The sequence below is a fragment of the Sphaerodactylus townsendi genome, linkage group LG11 (assembly GCF_021028975.2).
Source record: "Sphaerodactylus townsendi isolate TG3544 linkage group LG11, MPM_Stown_v2.3, whole genome shotgun sequence".
Classification (NCBI taxonomy): Eukaryota; Metazoa; Chordata; class Lepidosauria; order Squamata; family Sphaerodactylidae; genus Sphaerodactylus; species Sphaerodactylus townsendi.
The window spans coordinates 27,472,315-27,487,577 of record NC_059435.1 but is presented as its reverse complement, the minus strand read 5'-3'; the positions used below and the strand labels follow the sequence as shown (position 1 = coordinate 27,487,577).

Sequence of the window (15,263 nt, the reverse complement as noted above, 5' to 3'; positions counted from 1 at the left end):
CATTTCATCTAACCTTAGCTTACTTTGATGTCCAAATATGACAAACTATAGTTGGTGCTAATCTTCAAACCATAGGCCATTTGCACACAGGGCTTCCACTCTTATCAAACCCATCTTCCCTTCAGGGCAGATTTTCAATTATGCAACAGATTAACAACATTACCAGAGTTTGATTTTAATTTACGGAACTGTCCCAATGCCACTGTGCTTCTGATGAACGAAAGGATGGATTTTCCCAATATGGGCAAACTCCAACCAGAGATGCAATTGGAGTGCAGGTTGCAAGGTCACACTGGGATTATGCTTTCCCGTGCCACAATTCTTTTGGGGACTTTTCCATAATGTTTGAGGTCTGGATGCTGGCTTCTGTCTTCCATGCCACTACCTCCAACACTTCTTTTTCTAAGATCATCTCATCTTCTTTGTAGCCTTGACCTTCGTAGAATCACAGGAGGTTCAATTTTGATTTTCTTTCCTTTCTCTGGACTACCATTACATCCATACAACGAGCAAACGCACAATCCTTCTGTGGCCATTTGTGTGCTCTTTTGTTCTGTTCTTGGCTTGAGGGAGGGAGGGGAATCCCCAACATATTAGGTAATATTAATATTTGCCACACGAGAACTGGCAGAGCATGTGGACTGTAAGTTATTGACGCCAGAGGGTGGCTGCACTTCTCTGAATGCAGTGCTGCTATCTATGCCTCCATACGACAAGCAACCAGAGGGTATGTGTACTGTAAGGAATTGACATCAAGGGGGCAGATGTGCTTCTCTGAGTGCAGATTTCGGCAGCCATTTATTCCCCTTAGCAGGCAGCACATATGGAAAGTCAGGCTTCCCATACCCAAGGGTGCATATAGGGTGAGTGATTCTTCCTTTGTACACGAAGGGAGGCTGGCTGTGAACCTCTGCTTGTTGGCATGTAATTGGGCCACTGTCGCCCAGAGCGTGAATTATGTCTATCTCTGCTCCAGGAGAAAACAGTCCACATGTTCCATCTGCAACTGCCTGGTCCTATAGTACCATAAGCTGTGTTCACACCTTTGTGGGGTGCGAGTCCTTTTCCCCCCAGCATTAATAAGTATTTCCCAAGTCTTTCGCGTCCATGTGGGGTGGCACTGATGTTTCCTACGCCATGTTGCCCTTGTGCCATTCCCATTTCATTTCTCCATCTCTCTTGTTGGTGGGAAGCCTCTAAATGCTGCACCTCTTTCTGGATGAGGCTGGAAGGAGCGTTACTCAGGCACGGCTCACCATCCCCTCAGTTGTGACCAGACTGAAATATTCCGCAATAATACTAAGCATTCTGAGCACTCATGAATGGCTGCTTCTCTATCATTGAGTCACACAGCCCCACCCTGCTTGCCTTGCCTGATCTCTCTTATTTCGCTCCCATATTTTTACCATCGGCACCTGTGTTACAGTGGTAATTATGTCAACACTCCTAGGTATAGTATTTGGGGCAGTTTTATTTGTTTATTTATGTATTTATACTCCGCCGTCCCAAGGGGCTCAGGGCGGCAACAACAGTATATAAAACCACAAAAACGGGCTAAACAGCTAAAACAGCAACGACCCATTTATGTTTTTACATGATATAAGCTGCCGTGAGACTGGAAGAAGAAGGGGGGACATATAAATATAACAAACAAACAGCTTAAAAATTACATGAATACACCGCTACAAACGTATCAGGCTAGAATTACAAATTCACGTCCTGTACTTGCATGGGCAGAAATTCTGCCTGGCAAATGGCCCAAGGAAACACTAAGGAAACCCTTTGCCCATCACATTCCCAATACACCAAAGGGGGAAGCTACACTGGGTTCTTGAAGTGGCGAGGCACCACCTTTGGACCAATGCACTTACAGTTAAATAAATCAATGGCTAAATGGCCTTTTGCCAGAAACATTCCCAAGACATCAAAGGGGGAAGTTAGGTTGTCTCGAACCTCAACCTGTTTGTGGCGTCTACCCTCCTACTTGTGTCTCCTGTCAGGCACCCCAGGTTGGTGAATTATGTTTATTGTGGGGAGGGGCACTCTGTTGTGGGAAGGTGGTTAGAGGAAATCTGGGTGCAAGGGAAAGGTGGGAATGAGCAAGCCTATGGCACATCCCTGCTATCAAAAATATCATTTGGAAGATCATCTGAACTGAGCCACAAGTCCATTATTTTTCAGCAATGTATCATCCATAACAACAGGAAATTCCCTACTATTGATACCCCATAATCCATATTTAAACATGTGTTTCTAAAAGTAAAACTGCATGACCAAATTAGGTCAATACTAGAGAGCTAATTCAATTTTATTTCACAAGACTAGCAGTTCATCAGTTTTATTCCCTCTACTGCCTGTGTCTTAATTACAGACTCTAAAGATGTCTGCCATTTGTAATGAACCTCTGCTAAAACTAAGGAACCCTTAATGTAGTTTTTTAAAATGAATAGGACCTTAATTTAACAGCTGAGATATATATTTCCTGGTTGGAAGACAATGTTGACATTTGTGCTCGATGATGGACTTATAGTATTTTACATTTACAGGGAGGCAGTGTGCGGTTGGAAAAGAGAATTCTGGTGAAAAGGACAGGTTAAGAGAAAGGAAGTACATATGACACCAAGTTTATATTTGCCCCTAGTATCTCCATGATAATAATTAATATACAACATTTTGATATAAGTATTACAGTTATCTTTTCAGGTACACAACAAATTCAACGTAAGTGTTTTAGGAAGCCTAAAAGTTTACTAACAACTAAAGGTAACATTTCCCAGCTTCTCCAAGAATTGTTTAAAATGGCTCAGTAAGAATGGCAATTCTGCGGAAAAATGACAAGATCCTCTGAAGCAAGAATGCTTTAACTCAGAACTACCTGCTGATATGTTATACTGTTTGCAACAATTCCATCCTGAGCAAAGGCGCCTTTTGGCTAGTGTGAAGGCCGCGCCAAGTGACTTGCTTTTCTTATTATCAATTGTAAGTGCTTTCATTTCCTGACACAGTTAGTCTGGATGAGTCTTGCCACATTCACCTTTTTCTTTCAAAAAAGCATTTTCAGCACGAAGTGCATCAGCTTCCTGAAAAGACAGAACAAGAGAGAGACGACAATGTTCACACAGAATCCAAGTTATGAACAAAACCACTTCAATGTTTAAAACTCAGGACTGGACAAAAGTATGCTAGCTTTTCCAGGAGTTCCAGGAGAAGCAGCCCCAGTCTCAAAGTATGCATGAAAGAATATTCAGTGGAGCGGCAGAACCTTTGACGTATCAAAGCAAAAATGGTAATATTTGAGTCTTTTCTAATCCTACCTCTATCAGTCTAGCATGTTCCTTCTTTAGCTTGACGAGATATTGTATCTTCTGATTTAAGTTTTGGTGACCCACCAGTTTCCCGTTCTCTTCAGCAAGAGACTCAACTTGTTTCCTTAGCAGGGACATCTCCTGTGTTTCAAAGATTGGCGCAAAGAAACGATAACGTGGTTGTCAAAGACATCACTTCTGCAGTAGCTTATCTGACACTGTGTGCAACTAGGCCCATTTTTAAATACTCTCCAGTCGCACTTGAGTCATCTCATTTAGCATAAAAATCTTTCTCCAACATCTTAGCTGAGGGCTAGTCCTCTGCATTTCATTACCGCTTGACCTTAACCCAATAATGAATTAGAACAATTTACTACCCAATCCCACTCATACGAACCTTTTCCATTTTTACTCTCTCTTCATACATTTCTTCCAGTTTTGATCTCATTTCTTCTTTCTCCTGGAAAGCTTTCAGCTCCAATGCTCTTGTCCGTTCCACCTCCAAAGTAATTTCCTGAAAGGCAGTGTTCTTGCTTTTAAGTTCACGCCTGTTTTTTTCTAACCTGTGGAAAGTTTGTAATTAAAAGCATTAACTGAGAACTCATCTATCACTGAGACATTTCTTACTTGACACAACAGCAAAGATGTAAGGGGGGAGGGTTTGCTCCAATTTAGCAGTGTAATAATTGCTGTTATTCTAGTAGACTAAAAACAGTAGCTGCCCTTTCTCACAAGTGATGCCGCCACCACTACCACCTTTTACCTGGCGTACATAATTTTATTAAGTTGTCTGCATACGGAAAGCAAGATAGGACAATTTTAAAAAACACTGAGTAATCCATTAATGTGGCTTATAAGTGATGCAGTTAAAAGCATCCTTCAACACCTATTTGAGATCTGTCCCACTGCAGTCAGTACAATTAAACTAGAACTTCTTAACTATTTCAATGAGTTCTTCAGTTGCAAATCAATTTCAAAATGACCAGTTGTAAAATATATTTCAAATATATTACACAATGCAATCCTCCAGCAAATATAAAAAAATTGCTGCACTCTGCTGGCTAAAAGCAAATATTTCAGAAAGCAAAATTATTATGAGTCATATTTGCTTTTTCAAAGGCATTCTCTATTGCACAGGCTTTGTTTAGTTGTAACTGAATTGTTCACACTTGCATACCAGTATTATTATTTTTTACTTATTTTCAGAAATATTTAACTCACTCTGATCTGACTGCCAGCATTTCTTCCATGGCTTTAGTCTGGAAAAAGGTAAATCATATGTAAGCTAAGTCATGCAACCATAACTGGGATCTTTAGAAGCACTGCGGCAAAAGATCACTAACAGCAAGGATATCTTTTGAAACAACAATGTCATCACTGTAAGGTTTATATTATCTACAGTCAGCTGCTATAGAATCATGGCTTTACCTTTGCACATAAGGAAGGTAAAGCCATGATTCTATAGTTTCATGTCTGAAACTTAAAAAAACCCATGCAGCTGTAAAACATTCAGTATTGTTTGGAAATGTATAGTAATATTCAGAGTATGCCACACAATGTAGTCATGTTATGTTTTCAGTATCAGCCAATGATGTAATGTGGATAGACTAGCAAGTATAGCTAGGATTTAAACTCATTTAAAAAACATGCTGTTTTTAACATTGTTCTTTTCTCATGCAACTAACCCTGAGAACAGGGAGGAGCAATCAAAGGGGCAATGTGTGTATATACTCGCTGCAAAGGCCTGGGCGTCAGCTCTGGCTATTTTGCAGCAAGGATTCTTGACACAGTTCAATAAAGCTCTTGAACCTTCCTTGAGTCTCAATTATTGACTGGAGTAACAGACTATTACACGGGCACAGGGAGGAAAAACCCTTGCGGCTGGCTGTCTCTCACTTCCACAGCAAAGCCCAGGCTGCCACAGAACTGTGCTGTATCTAGCTCAGACACTGGCATGATTGAGGGGACAGATTGTTCCCAGGGATGGGGCAAAGATTCCATCCCAGGAATGCCACCCTTGGGAGTCTCCAGACTTATGCCACAGTTTTGGGCAGTGTAAGCCTGCTTGGGCTGTTTGGGTGGCAGGGAAGTTTTTTCTTTTCCTGCTGTGATGCACAAAGACCCTTTTGAGGGGCTTCATCATTACAATCAGAATAAGAACAAGACTAACAACAAATTATCAGACCTCTGAACACCTAACAACCCTAGCGGATTTCCTAAAAGATAATAACATACTAATACCATAATAATAACAACAGGAACTTAATAACAATAACAGTACCACTAAGAATACTAATAATTCATAGAACATAATAGAAGTGACTTAATAGAACATAATAGAAGTGACAAGAAGTGAGACTTGGTGTGTGGGCACAAGGATACACTGCTTTCAGTGCTGATATAAACATGCTGCACTGCAACATTTACGTCCTAGAACAGTGGTGGTGAACCTATGGTACTCCAGAAGTTCATGGGCTACAATTCCCATCAGCCCCTGCCAGCATGCTGGCAGGGGCTGATGGGAATTGTAGTCCATGAACTTCTGGAGTGCCATAGGTTCGCCACCACTGTCCTAGAACAATGCGTGCTGTGGTTTTTTGGGTGGTGTGGAAAGCTGTGGGTGAGGGCAAAGGGATTGCTGGAAATTCAAGCTGAAGTGTTTCTGCTCGTGCCAGTAAAGATTGAGGTTCAAGCCAATGAACCACGAGGTAAGTCATTTTATTTCTCTTTGATCGTCATAAATGACAAAGAACCTCTTCACTATAATGAAATTGCACGCATCCCAAAAATGGAAAAAAAATCACAGTCATCATGAAACTTAAATACATAGTCAATAACGACATACAAGACATTAGATTACTATGGTTATCAATGCACACACACAATACCTTTGCTATTCTTTCTCTGTTCATTTCCTTCTCTTTCTCCTCTGGGTTTTGAACATCTTGATGCCTGGGACTACTGTAAAATATGCAAAAACGAGAAGATACCCAGGAACGAGAAATAAGTTCACCATATTCTCCACAACAAAAACAACAATACCTTTCATGGCAAAAAAATCAAAAGCTATAAATAAGTACTTCAACTTCAACAACCTTTATTGGCATAATAATGCAATACATAATAACTGGCATAATAATACAATTCTATCAACAGAGAATTCAATCACCAAACCGGTAATGAAAATAAAATTATGAACAAATATCAGTATATAAATTGAAAGCTAAAACAAGGGGGAGAAAGGAATTAGGCAAAGTAAACCTCAGATCTCTGGATTATATGTAGGTCAAGAAATTTTCAGAATCAAGCCCCATTTCCTCAATGCCTGCTCGTCTGCCCCCACTCTGGCATTAAAATCACCTGCCAACATGACATTGTTGGTAAGAGTCTTTTGTTTAGTTTTAACAATATAATCTAACAATTGCTTCCATCTTGTGTTCTGAACAGTTCGATCAGGGCTTGGAGGCAGATGAGCATTTATTATTACAAGTGTATTGGATCTTCAGGTTAGTAGAAAGGCTTGGGCCATGCTCTCAAAGTTTGGCAGAGTCGTGACTTTGATATCGAGGCGGGATTCGAGAAGAAGGGCTTAACCCCGCCAAGTTCCTTCCCTTCCTTCCCAGGTACGCCAGAAGAGACTGCGGTCCCCTGCCTCAGAGAACTGCTTTTATAAGCACTGAGGCCCAGGGGGCATGGCCATGCCTCCACAAGCCCCACCCCCGACCTCAGTGCTTATAAAAGCAGCTCTCTGAGGCCGGGGATGGCAATCAATTCTGGCCCACCCAGAGGGGAGGGCAGAAGAGACTTTGGTCTGGGAGCCAGCTGGCAGAAGGGGCGGAGCGGGGGGCAGAGCTGGCACCCTTGATCCTGCCCATGTCAACGACATGGGCAGGGTCGAGGGCGCTCAGAGACAATGAGGTAGCCGGAAGTCCTGCTGCCTTGTCATCTTTGAGCACCCTCAAACCCACCCATGTGTCATCGACATGGGCAGGGTCGAGGGTGCCTGGCTTCACCCCCCCACTGCCATCTTCCTAGTCATGTGGGGGGCCAATTTTGCACCCCCATGTGACCAGAAGAGTGGCACCCTGGGACAAGAGGTACCCTTGTCCCTAGGCAAATACGCCACTGCTCTTCAGGACTGACTAAGCAGTTAAAATGAAGTTAGCAAAATTATGGGATTTAAGATTTAAGATTTATTAAAATCCTTTTAAAATACCTGATAGAGTCCTATTTAAACCTGTTAAAATCCCTTTGAAATGGATGATTAAACAGCATTTAGAACATTCAAAACAACATTTAAAGCAACTTTAAAAGAAGAGGAACATAAATCAGACTTCAGGGGGCAATGTCGTTTCAATTAGAGCCTCATTTTCCACCGTCATTCTAAATTAAACAGTAAAAGAGGCGGCTGGGGGACACTCAGCTCCACTCCTCATACACAAACATCAAAGGACTCTGTCCTTGAGTAGCAAAAACACTCCAAGATTAAGAAAATGCTAAAAGATAAAGGCTAAAAGAGTGAAGAAAATTAAAACTTATCTTGGATGGTGGGAGAACTCCAGTTCACTATATAAATAATGTCTTGTATGTTCAAAGCATTAGCTAGTCTCAGTAACCTTTATCAGTTCTGTAAGGTAGGCCTGTATTACTTTTCAAAGAGCATGTCCCATGGAGAATGCATTACCAGTAGCCTAATCCGGACGTTATCGGAAAATATGCAGCTATGGCCAGGTCAGACTTCTTTAGAAAGGACTGCAGCTGATATGACATTTTAAGATGACAGAAAGCTCAGTCACCGTCTGACATATTTAGCTATGCACCCCTACACATAGCCTGCAGCTAGCCACCAGCTTCCTGTCACTGTGGCCATTGTGATAGTCCATCTGCCTTGTCCAAGCAGCATTTGGGATCTCAGTAAGAATCTACAATATTTCATCATTCTGCTCACATTTTTAGATAGCATGAATTTTTTAAAGTAAATTATTAGAAATGGGGTTTCACAAGAGCATCTTTTAAATCCTCCACTCATATTTACCCAATCCTCTTTCCTCTTCTTGATTCTTCAAGTTGACTCTGTAGGTTTCTGTTATTTTCCATTAATGTCTGCATTTCCAGACGGGTGTTTTCCAATTCACACAACTGAGTCTAAACCACAGAAGAAAAAACCATCTGCTAGATATGAAATGAGTATTTTCAGATTGTTCTCTAAGTACTCTGGAAGTCAAATATCAAAAAGGCATACTTTGTACCAAAAGAAATATTAACATACCTTCAAGACTGTGGAGCTTAAGGAGAGAATCAACTCAACGTTAGGGATTTGTCGTGCAATTTTATTACTTTTAAAAAATAAACTTTGACTTTGCAAGGCAATTCTATTAATGGAGTGGCCAGAACATGCATTTAAAATAGTGATATTATAGCAGGTCACAAAATGCTCCAATTTAAAAATTCAAATGTTTGAAGTATAGATACCTTCAGCCTAAGGATTTCACAGTTCTTAGCATCTCTTTCTTCGTTTAACTCAGCTACCAGGCATTCCAGAGTAACCGCAGAGGCTCTTCGGTCTAATATCTCCTGCTCTTGGGTCTCCAAGTGTTTTGCCAGGTATGCATCAAGGTTTGGTGGAGTTTTGGGGCTCTAGCAAGTAAACAAGAACCACCCTTGTTGAAACAGATACTCCTTCTGAATACACTGCAAGAAGTACAGCCCAGATACAAGGTTTGAAAGCCCTCCTTAGTCTTGAGGTTTAGGGTATAATTTTAATTGATTAGCAATGGAAAGGTCCAGCACAAGGCAGGTAAGTAAAAAAAGCAACAGTGAAAAAAAAAGAATAGTTGCAATTAATACATCTAGATTTTAGTCCAGAACTACCTTGGAGAACAACAAGTCTTTCAGGGTATAAGCTTTCAAGAGTCAAAGATCCCTTTAGCCTTGAAGAAAATCTTAAAAAAAAATAAATAACAAACTTTATTCAATTTTTTGCAGAAAAATAATACAACACCACCATATTCCTTTTCTCATTTCTAAAACGATAATAATTAGCTTAGCTTATCCCCAATTACATCTTGTTCAGTCTATGACTTCTGACTTTTTGTGACACTGACTTTATAGTTTTCCTTACCAAAATTGTTACTTCTTTTAATCATCAGTAATTTATAAACCTTCTGTCTTAATAATTTTTACATTTGTAATTCTATGTTTGATTTTCCCTTTTTTAAAAATCCAATAATCTCTTTTCTATGAAATTCCAAATTGGCCATGCCAGCAAGGGCTGTTGGGAATTGTAGTCCATGAACATCTGAAGCACCAGAGTTGGACACCCTTGCTCTTAAGCCTAGGCAGCAGCAAGGGACAAAGCAAAAATTTCCCAGCATCATCTACTTTATTACCCAACAGAAATGAAGACAGAAGAATTCATTTTATACTCTTAAGGAGATCAAAGTGGCTTACAATCACCTTTACTTCCCCTTCTTACAACAGATACCCTGTGAGGTAGGTGAGGCTGAGAGAGTTCTGTGAGAACTGTGACTAGCCCAGTCACTCAGCAGGCTTCTTGTGTAGGAGTGAAACCCAGTTATCAGATTAAAGTATGCCACTCTTAACCACTATATCATACTGGCTCTCAGATGGGGAAACACCTTATCAGCAGACCAGTATAGTTTCAGGTAGAGTGACCAAGGCTGTTATCCCACAGTGCAGGGGTCTGTAACCTGCAGCTCTCCAGTTCTCTCTCTCATTATAAGCAAGTACCTTTTTTTCAGGCATTCTTGCACAAATATAAAGCTTCATGGAAATAACATTATCAGCCCAATCCAGATTTAAGCGGGGGTGTGTGTGTGTGTGTGTGTGGGAATGATAGGGGCCCACACCGGCATGTTTGCCCACCCCACTAGCGAGCAGGCACCACACAACTCTGCAGCTCCCAAATCTAGAAGGGCTCACCGTCCTGAAGTTACGCTAGCGAAGAAGAACATGCTGGCACAGAAGGGGCAAGGCAAGGGTGTTCCCAGGAATCCACCAGGGGCTTGGGAATGTCCCTCCCCTTATGCCACTGAAAAGTGTAGCGTTATGTCCTTTTTTCCAGTGGGGCTATTTGAACAACAGGAGGTTTCTCAGTTTTGCCTCCTCTCCATGCCACCAAAAACCCCTTTGGAGGCAGCGAGTGCTGCCTTCACCATCTCCAGCAGCTGTGGAGTTCCTCTCACATCTGGATTGGGCTGTAAATCACTAAATGTTTAGCATACCTGTGACACTGCTACAGCGGAATCTCTGAAACATTCTGCTTGTTGTATTTTAAATTCACATTCACTCTTGCAGCTTGCTAGCTCTTCTGACTTTTTTAATAGCTACAAAAAAATTCAACAGATTGAATAACCACTATTCACAAGATCACAAATTGTTGCAACTCTTCAGTGAAGAAAATAGGCAAAGAATAGTTTTGGACATTTCTCTGAGAACCTGAAATCCTCCTGATGGTTCTGGTCTATCAGTTCCTCGTTCTATTATTTGCTAAAATGCCAACAAAAATCACCAAGGGTCTCTGAGAAAGCATAATCTGGATTAGACTTTTACTCTTGTGTAATGTGCAAAAGCTTGCTTGTGGAAAACATTATTTCTCCAATAATAGTTTATTTTCCTCCATAACCTGAGAGAATGCTACAGTCCCAGCTCATTTACTAGTTACTTTACTGCCTGTTATTATGATGGGTTTCTAGTCACAGCCAGGGCATGAAGGTTGGCAGCATTTTATTAGGCATCAGTAGGTTTTATTAGGATGGGAGAGGATAAATTTGAGTTCTATTGCTATATGATGAAGAACAGTTGGTTTTCATACCTTGCTTTTCTCTGCCTTTAAGGAGTCCCAAGATGGCTTATAATTGCCTTCCCTTCCCCTCCGCACAACAGACACCTTGTGTGGTGGGTGGGGTTGAGAAAGAGAACTGTGTCAGGCCCAAGGTCACCCAGTAGGCTTCATGCATAGGAGTGAGGAAACAAACCTGGTTCTTCAGATTGGAGCCTGCTGCTCTTAACCACTGCACCACGCTGACTCTGATATTTTAGTTCTGAATTAGTTGCAGTGCACTGAATCTGCTTATGACTTTCTCTAACACCAAACAGATATTTTTCATTCCTATTGTTCTGATGTACAGTTAATGTCCTTAGGAAGTTTACTCAGCTAACACAAACCAGTTCTGATAACAGTGAAAGAAGCTTCTTATGAATAGCTGTTTGTCTTAAAAAACAACAACAACAACAACAGAGCTGGTTAGTAGTTCATGGAAGTGGTGTAGTGGTTAAGAGCAGTGGACTCTAATCTGGAGGACCAAGTTTGATTCCCCCCTCCTTTACATGAGGTCTGCTGGGCAATCTTTGGCTAGTCACAGTTCCCTCAGAACTCTCTCAGCCCCATCTACCTCTCAAAATATCTGTTGTGGGGAGAGGAAGGGCAGGTAACTGTAAGCTGCTTTGAGTCTCATTAGCCCTGCGGGGATAGGGCAGGATATAAATAAATAAAACCAACTCTTCTCCTAAATCTGGCTTGTTCTAAATATTTTTTCAACAGCTATCATTACACATAAGTATGTATAGGTGGAATCCACAGTGTTGATGATCTCAAAGGCAGAATGGACAAAAAATGGTCACCCTGCCCTCTGTTGTAAGGCTGCTCAGAAATAGGATTGCTGCAGTCAGATGCCTAGGTACAGATTGCAGCCATGGCAGAAGTAACCCAAACTACATGTTGCAAGGAGCCACAGAAGAGCATCATATCCTTCATGTAAGCATTCACAAACATGTCTCAGCGGCTACCTTCAATGTATGCTTTCTGACAGCTTGACAGTGCAATCCTAAGCAGAGATACATCCTTCTAAGCCCATCCACCTCATTCCATAGCAGGAAGGAACTCTGCTTAGAACTTCCCATGTAGTAAAAGCCAGTATAAATTAGAAAGTGATGCACCGCAATCAACAAGTGCTCCTTGCATTTTCCACCCCCTTAAAAAAAACTCACACAAGCTTACCTGTGCCTTAAGTTCTTGGATTATTGCTTCTTTTTTAATCATATCTTCTTGTGCACACTGAAGAAGTGCTGCGTACTTTTCGGAAGCTTCCGTTAATTTGCTCAGCTGCTCAGAAGTGTGGTTCAAATCTTCGCAAAGAAGCTCTTTCTGTATGTAAACAAAGGCCCAAACAGCAACAAAGAAATAACCCAGTGATTGGCAATAGCCTTCACCATCCCTCCATTTTTCTTGTTAAATTGTGGTGCAACTTACCCAGTGGAGAAGCAACAAAGGTTAATTTTGCTATACATTACTAACTGCATGTTGTACACAATAGGAAGATGTGAATCTAAAGTATGGATTACTAACTTGTGTGGACAACAGAATTATGCTTTCCAGTCAGCGTAGACAAGGGAATTTTGCATCAATTGCTATCCTATCCTAAGCAGAATTTCAACCTTTAAATCCATAGAATACAATCCAGCTTAGGAGAGTGCTGCAAATTCACAAGGAAACAAAATAGTGCACGATTTTAAAAGAACAAAAATAAGCCTGTTCTATTTCAGTTCAGAATGTTTGATGCATATACTTCAGCTGCCTCTCTGTACAATGTGGATTAGGTAACAATTCATGGAAGTTCTGAATCTGGACCATTGTTTTACCTAGACTGTGCAAAAAGGTGGCAGTTGACCTAACCACTATAGCACAGTAGAACCCTAGGAACAGGTACAGGAAACTAAAGACCAGCACAAGGGAACATCTCCCCACACCCCCAATGCCAGAGTTGAAAGCCACCAACACATCTTGTGTCAGGACATCATTACTGCGAGTGTTATGTGGGAATTATTTTTAAAGGTGGGAAGGTAATAGAGTACTCCTGTCACTGGAATAAATGTACGGATGCTACTTCAATAAGAATTTTGCAGTAGGCAAGTAAGAACACAGCTAAGGAGCCCTGGATAGAATTGGACTGGTAGTAAATCAGTTTCTGAAATCTCGGGAAGCAATGTCCCCATACAATTCACCTAATTAATCTACCACAAAACTTGGCAACCTTTTCTTAAATGAGAGATAGTCAGTAATGACAAATGTCCCATCAAAGAGCACCAGAAATGACCTATCAGCGAAAATCCTACAAAAAAATCCTATAAAAATCAAAACTTCTAAAAAAATCCCACGAAAAAGCCTACAAAAATGAAAACTTAAAAAAAACCCTAGAACAGATCTTTTCCTGAGTCTTCTAGGAGATGCATGGACTATTCTGAAGTAGCCAATGAGCTACTGATAGCTCAGGAGGTACCTGTTGGGGGTCCAATAGTCTAGAGTTGTGCTTTGCAGAACTCACAGCTATTATGACAGCCAAGCCCCCACCACTGGTAAGCCTGAATCACCAAACTTTTTGTCTGGCTGGTAAAATCCAATTTGTTCAGCAGAGAGAGAGAGGGGGGGGGGGGATTGAACATAGTGTGCAACTTGCTTCAAAATCCAGCTCAGCTGTGCTTTCACTGGGTAGAGCAAGGCTGTGATCCTAAGGACACTTTTTTGGGAGTAAGCCCTGTAGAATCACATGAGCTATACTTTTGAATAGACATGCTTAGAAATACTCCCCAAGTTACTGGTGAATCACCTTTTTTGGAAACTTGGAACAAGGATCGCTTTCTCAAAGAAAAAATGAGAAAAGGATTTTAAAACAGGACAGGTTACACATTCTGTGCACACAATTAACAGGAGCTAAGAAACCGACAAATTTTTAAAAGGAACGGAGTCTGGTGGTCTTTTCATTAACGTTAATCAGTGCCAGTAGCTAAAATCACAAGGATTTGAAATCTGATTTTTTAAAAACTTCAGCAGGAATACAAAAATAATAGGTTGCATACTTCCTGTTCCAGCTTCATGATTTCTGCATCAGTGAGACATTTTGTACAAATTCTTTCAATATGTTAGCCATTAAAGGTCTGCATATATACAGTGAGGACACCAGTCTTACCTCAATTTTGTCAGCAATCTGCACTCTCTCTATGGCCTCTCTCAACTCTTCAATCTGCCTTTCCTGTGTCTCTATAATCGCTTTGTTTTCTTCTTTCATAGCTAAAGCAGAGTTGTACTTATACTAAAGAAATAAAAATATGTTAGAAAAAAAATCATAAACCTGACCTGAAATACTACAGACTGGTTGATAAGCAGCTGAATGTATCCATTTTAATATGTCACATTGCAAAGCCGAACCAAGTTTATCCCAATTAGAAGACAAGAAGGAATAAGGATAACGATTTAGCAAAATAACACATCATGTTATCAGCTACGATGCAGCAAAAATAGATAGCAAACTTGTGTTCTAAGATGCAGGCCACTAACCATAGATGTGTTTATTAATAAACAATTTACCTACATTTTCATTACTTTTTAAAGCATCTGAATACATATGTGCTTTGAAAATGCAGTATTTGGTATACAGTGAAATGCACTATTCAGTCAGTATGACAGCATTCTAGTCTATGAAGGTGTTCCAAAACACAGTTCTCTCTCCCAGAATGCTCAAGGAATCGAAAGCATTCAGTATCAACTGTTGATAAAAGCATTCAGGTTTCTGCTGCTGCTAGGCCATTTGGGAAAGAAGAGAACATACATTTAAATCCTCCAGTTCTCTTGTCAGCCCTTCTATGTATTCTGTTTTCTGATTGATAGACATCCTCATCTTTTGGATCTGGCTCATCAGGTCTGTGACAACTTCCTAAGAAACAGAAAAATTGTATTAATTTTAATTTTGTTAAGGCATACATACTTCTGAATATCTAGAACAGAGTCATTCCAGATATTTGTTTCCATCTAGGATTGGTTAATCACAGAAAACCCCGAAAAAGACATATTGGCTTTTTCTTTCACTGATAAAAAAAAACCCTCAGGTGTATTCAAAGTCAAATATACCTGGGGCTGGAAAAAAAAATCTGGATTTCTAAATC

General features: G+C 40.6%; 1 protein-coding gene across 2 annotated transcripts in view; it reads right to left on the bottom strand.

The window, feature by feature from the left end:
- Nucleotides 1-1,453: 1,453 nt before the first annotated feature.
- KIF15 (kinesin family member 15) overlaps nucleotides 1,454-15,263 on the bottom strand; it is a 42,395-nt gene continuing 28,585 nt past the window's right edge. For both annotated transcript variants that reach the window (XM_048510836.1, XM_048510835.1), the window contains 11 exons: nucleotides 14,930-15,034; nucleotides 14,291-14,413; nucleotides 12,325-12,471; nucleotides 10,550-10,651; nucleotides 8,778-8,942; nucleotides 8,341-8,450; nucleotides 6,194-6,266; nucleotides 4,527-4,564; nucleotides 3,703-3,868; nucleotides 3,315-3,446; nucleotides 1,454-3,080 (listed from right to left, as the gene is read on the bottom strand). In XM_048510836.1, the coding sequence (XP_048366793.1) occupies nucleotides 3,006-3,080; nucleotides 3,315-3,446; nucleotides 3,703-3,868; nucleotides 4,527-4,564; nucleotides 6,194-6,266; nucleotides 8,341-8,450; nucleotides 8,778-8,942; nucleotides 10,550-10,651; nucleotides 12,325-12,471; nucleotides 14,291-14,413; nucleotides 14,930-15,034 (1,236 nt within the window). In that variant the 3' untranslated portion in view covers nucleotides 1,454-3,005. The remainder of the gene's footprint in view (nucleotides 3,081-3,314; nucleotides 3,447-3,702; nucleotides 3,869-4,526; nucleotides 4,565-6,193; nucleotides 6,267-8,340; nucleotides 8,451-8,777; nucleotides 8,943-10,549; nucleotides 10,652-12,324; nucleotides 12,472-14,290; nucleotides 14,414-14,929; nucleotides 15,035-15,263) is intronic.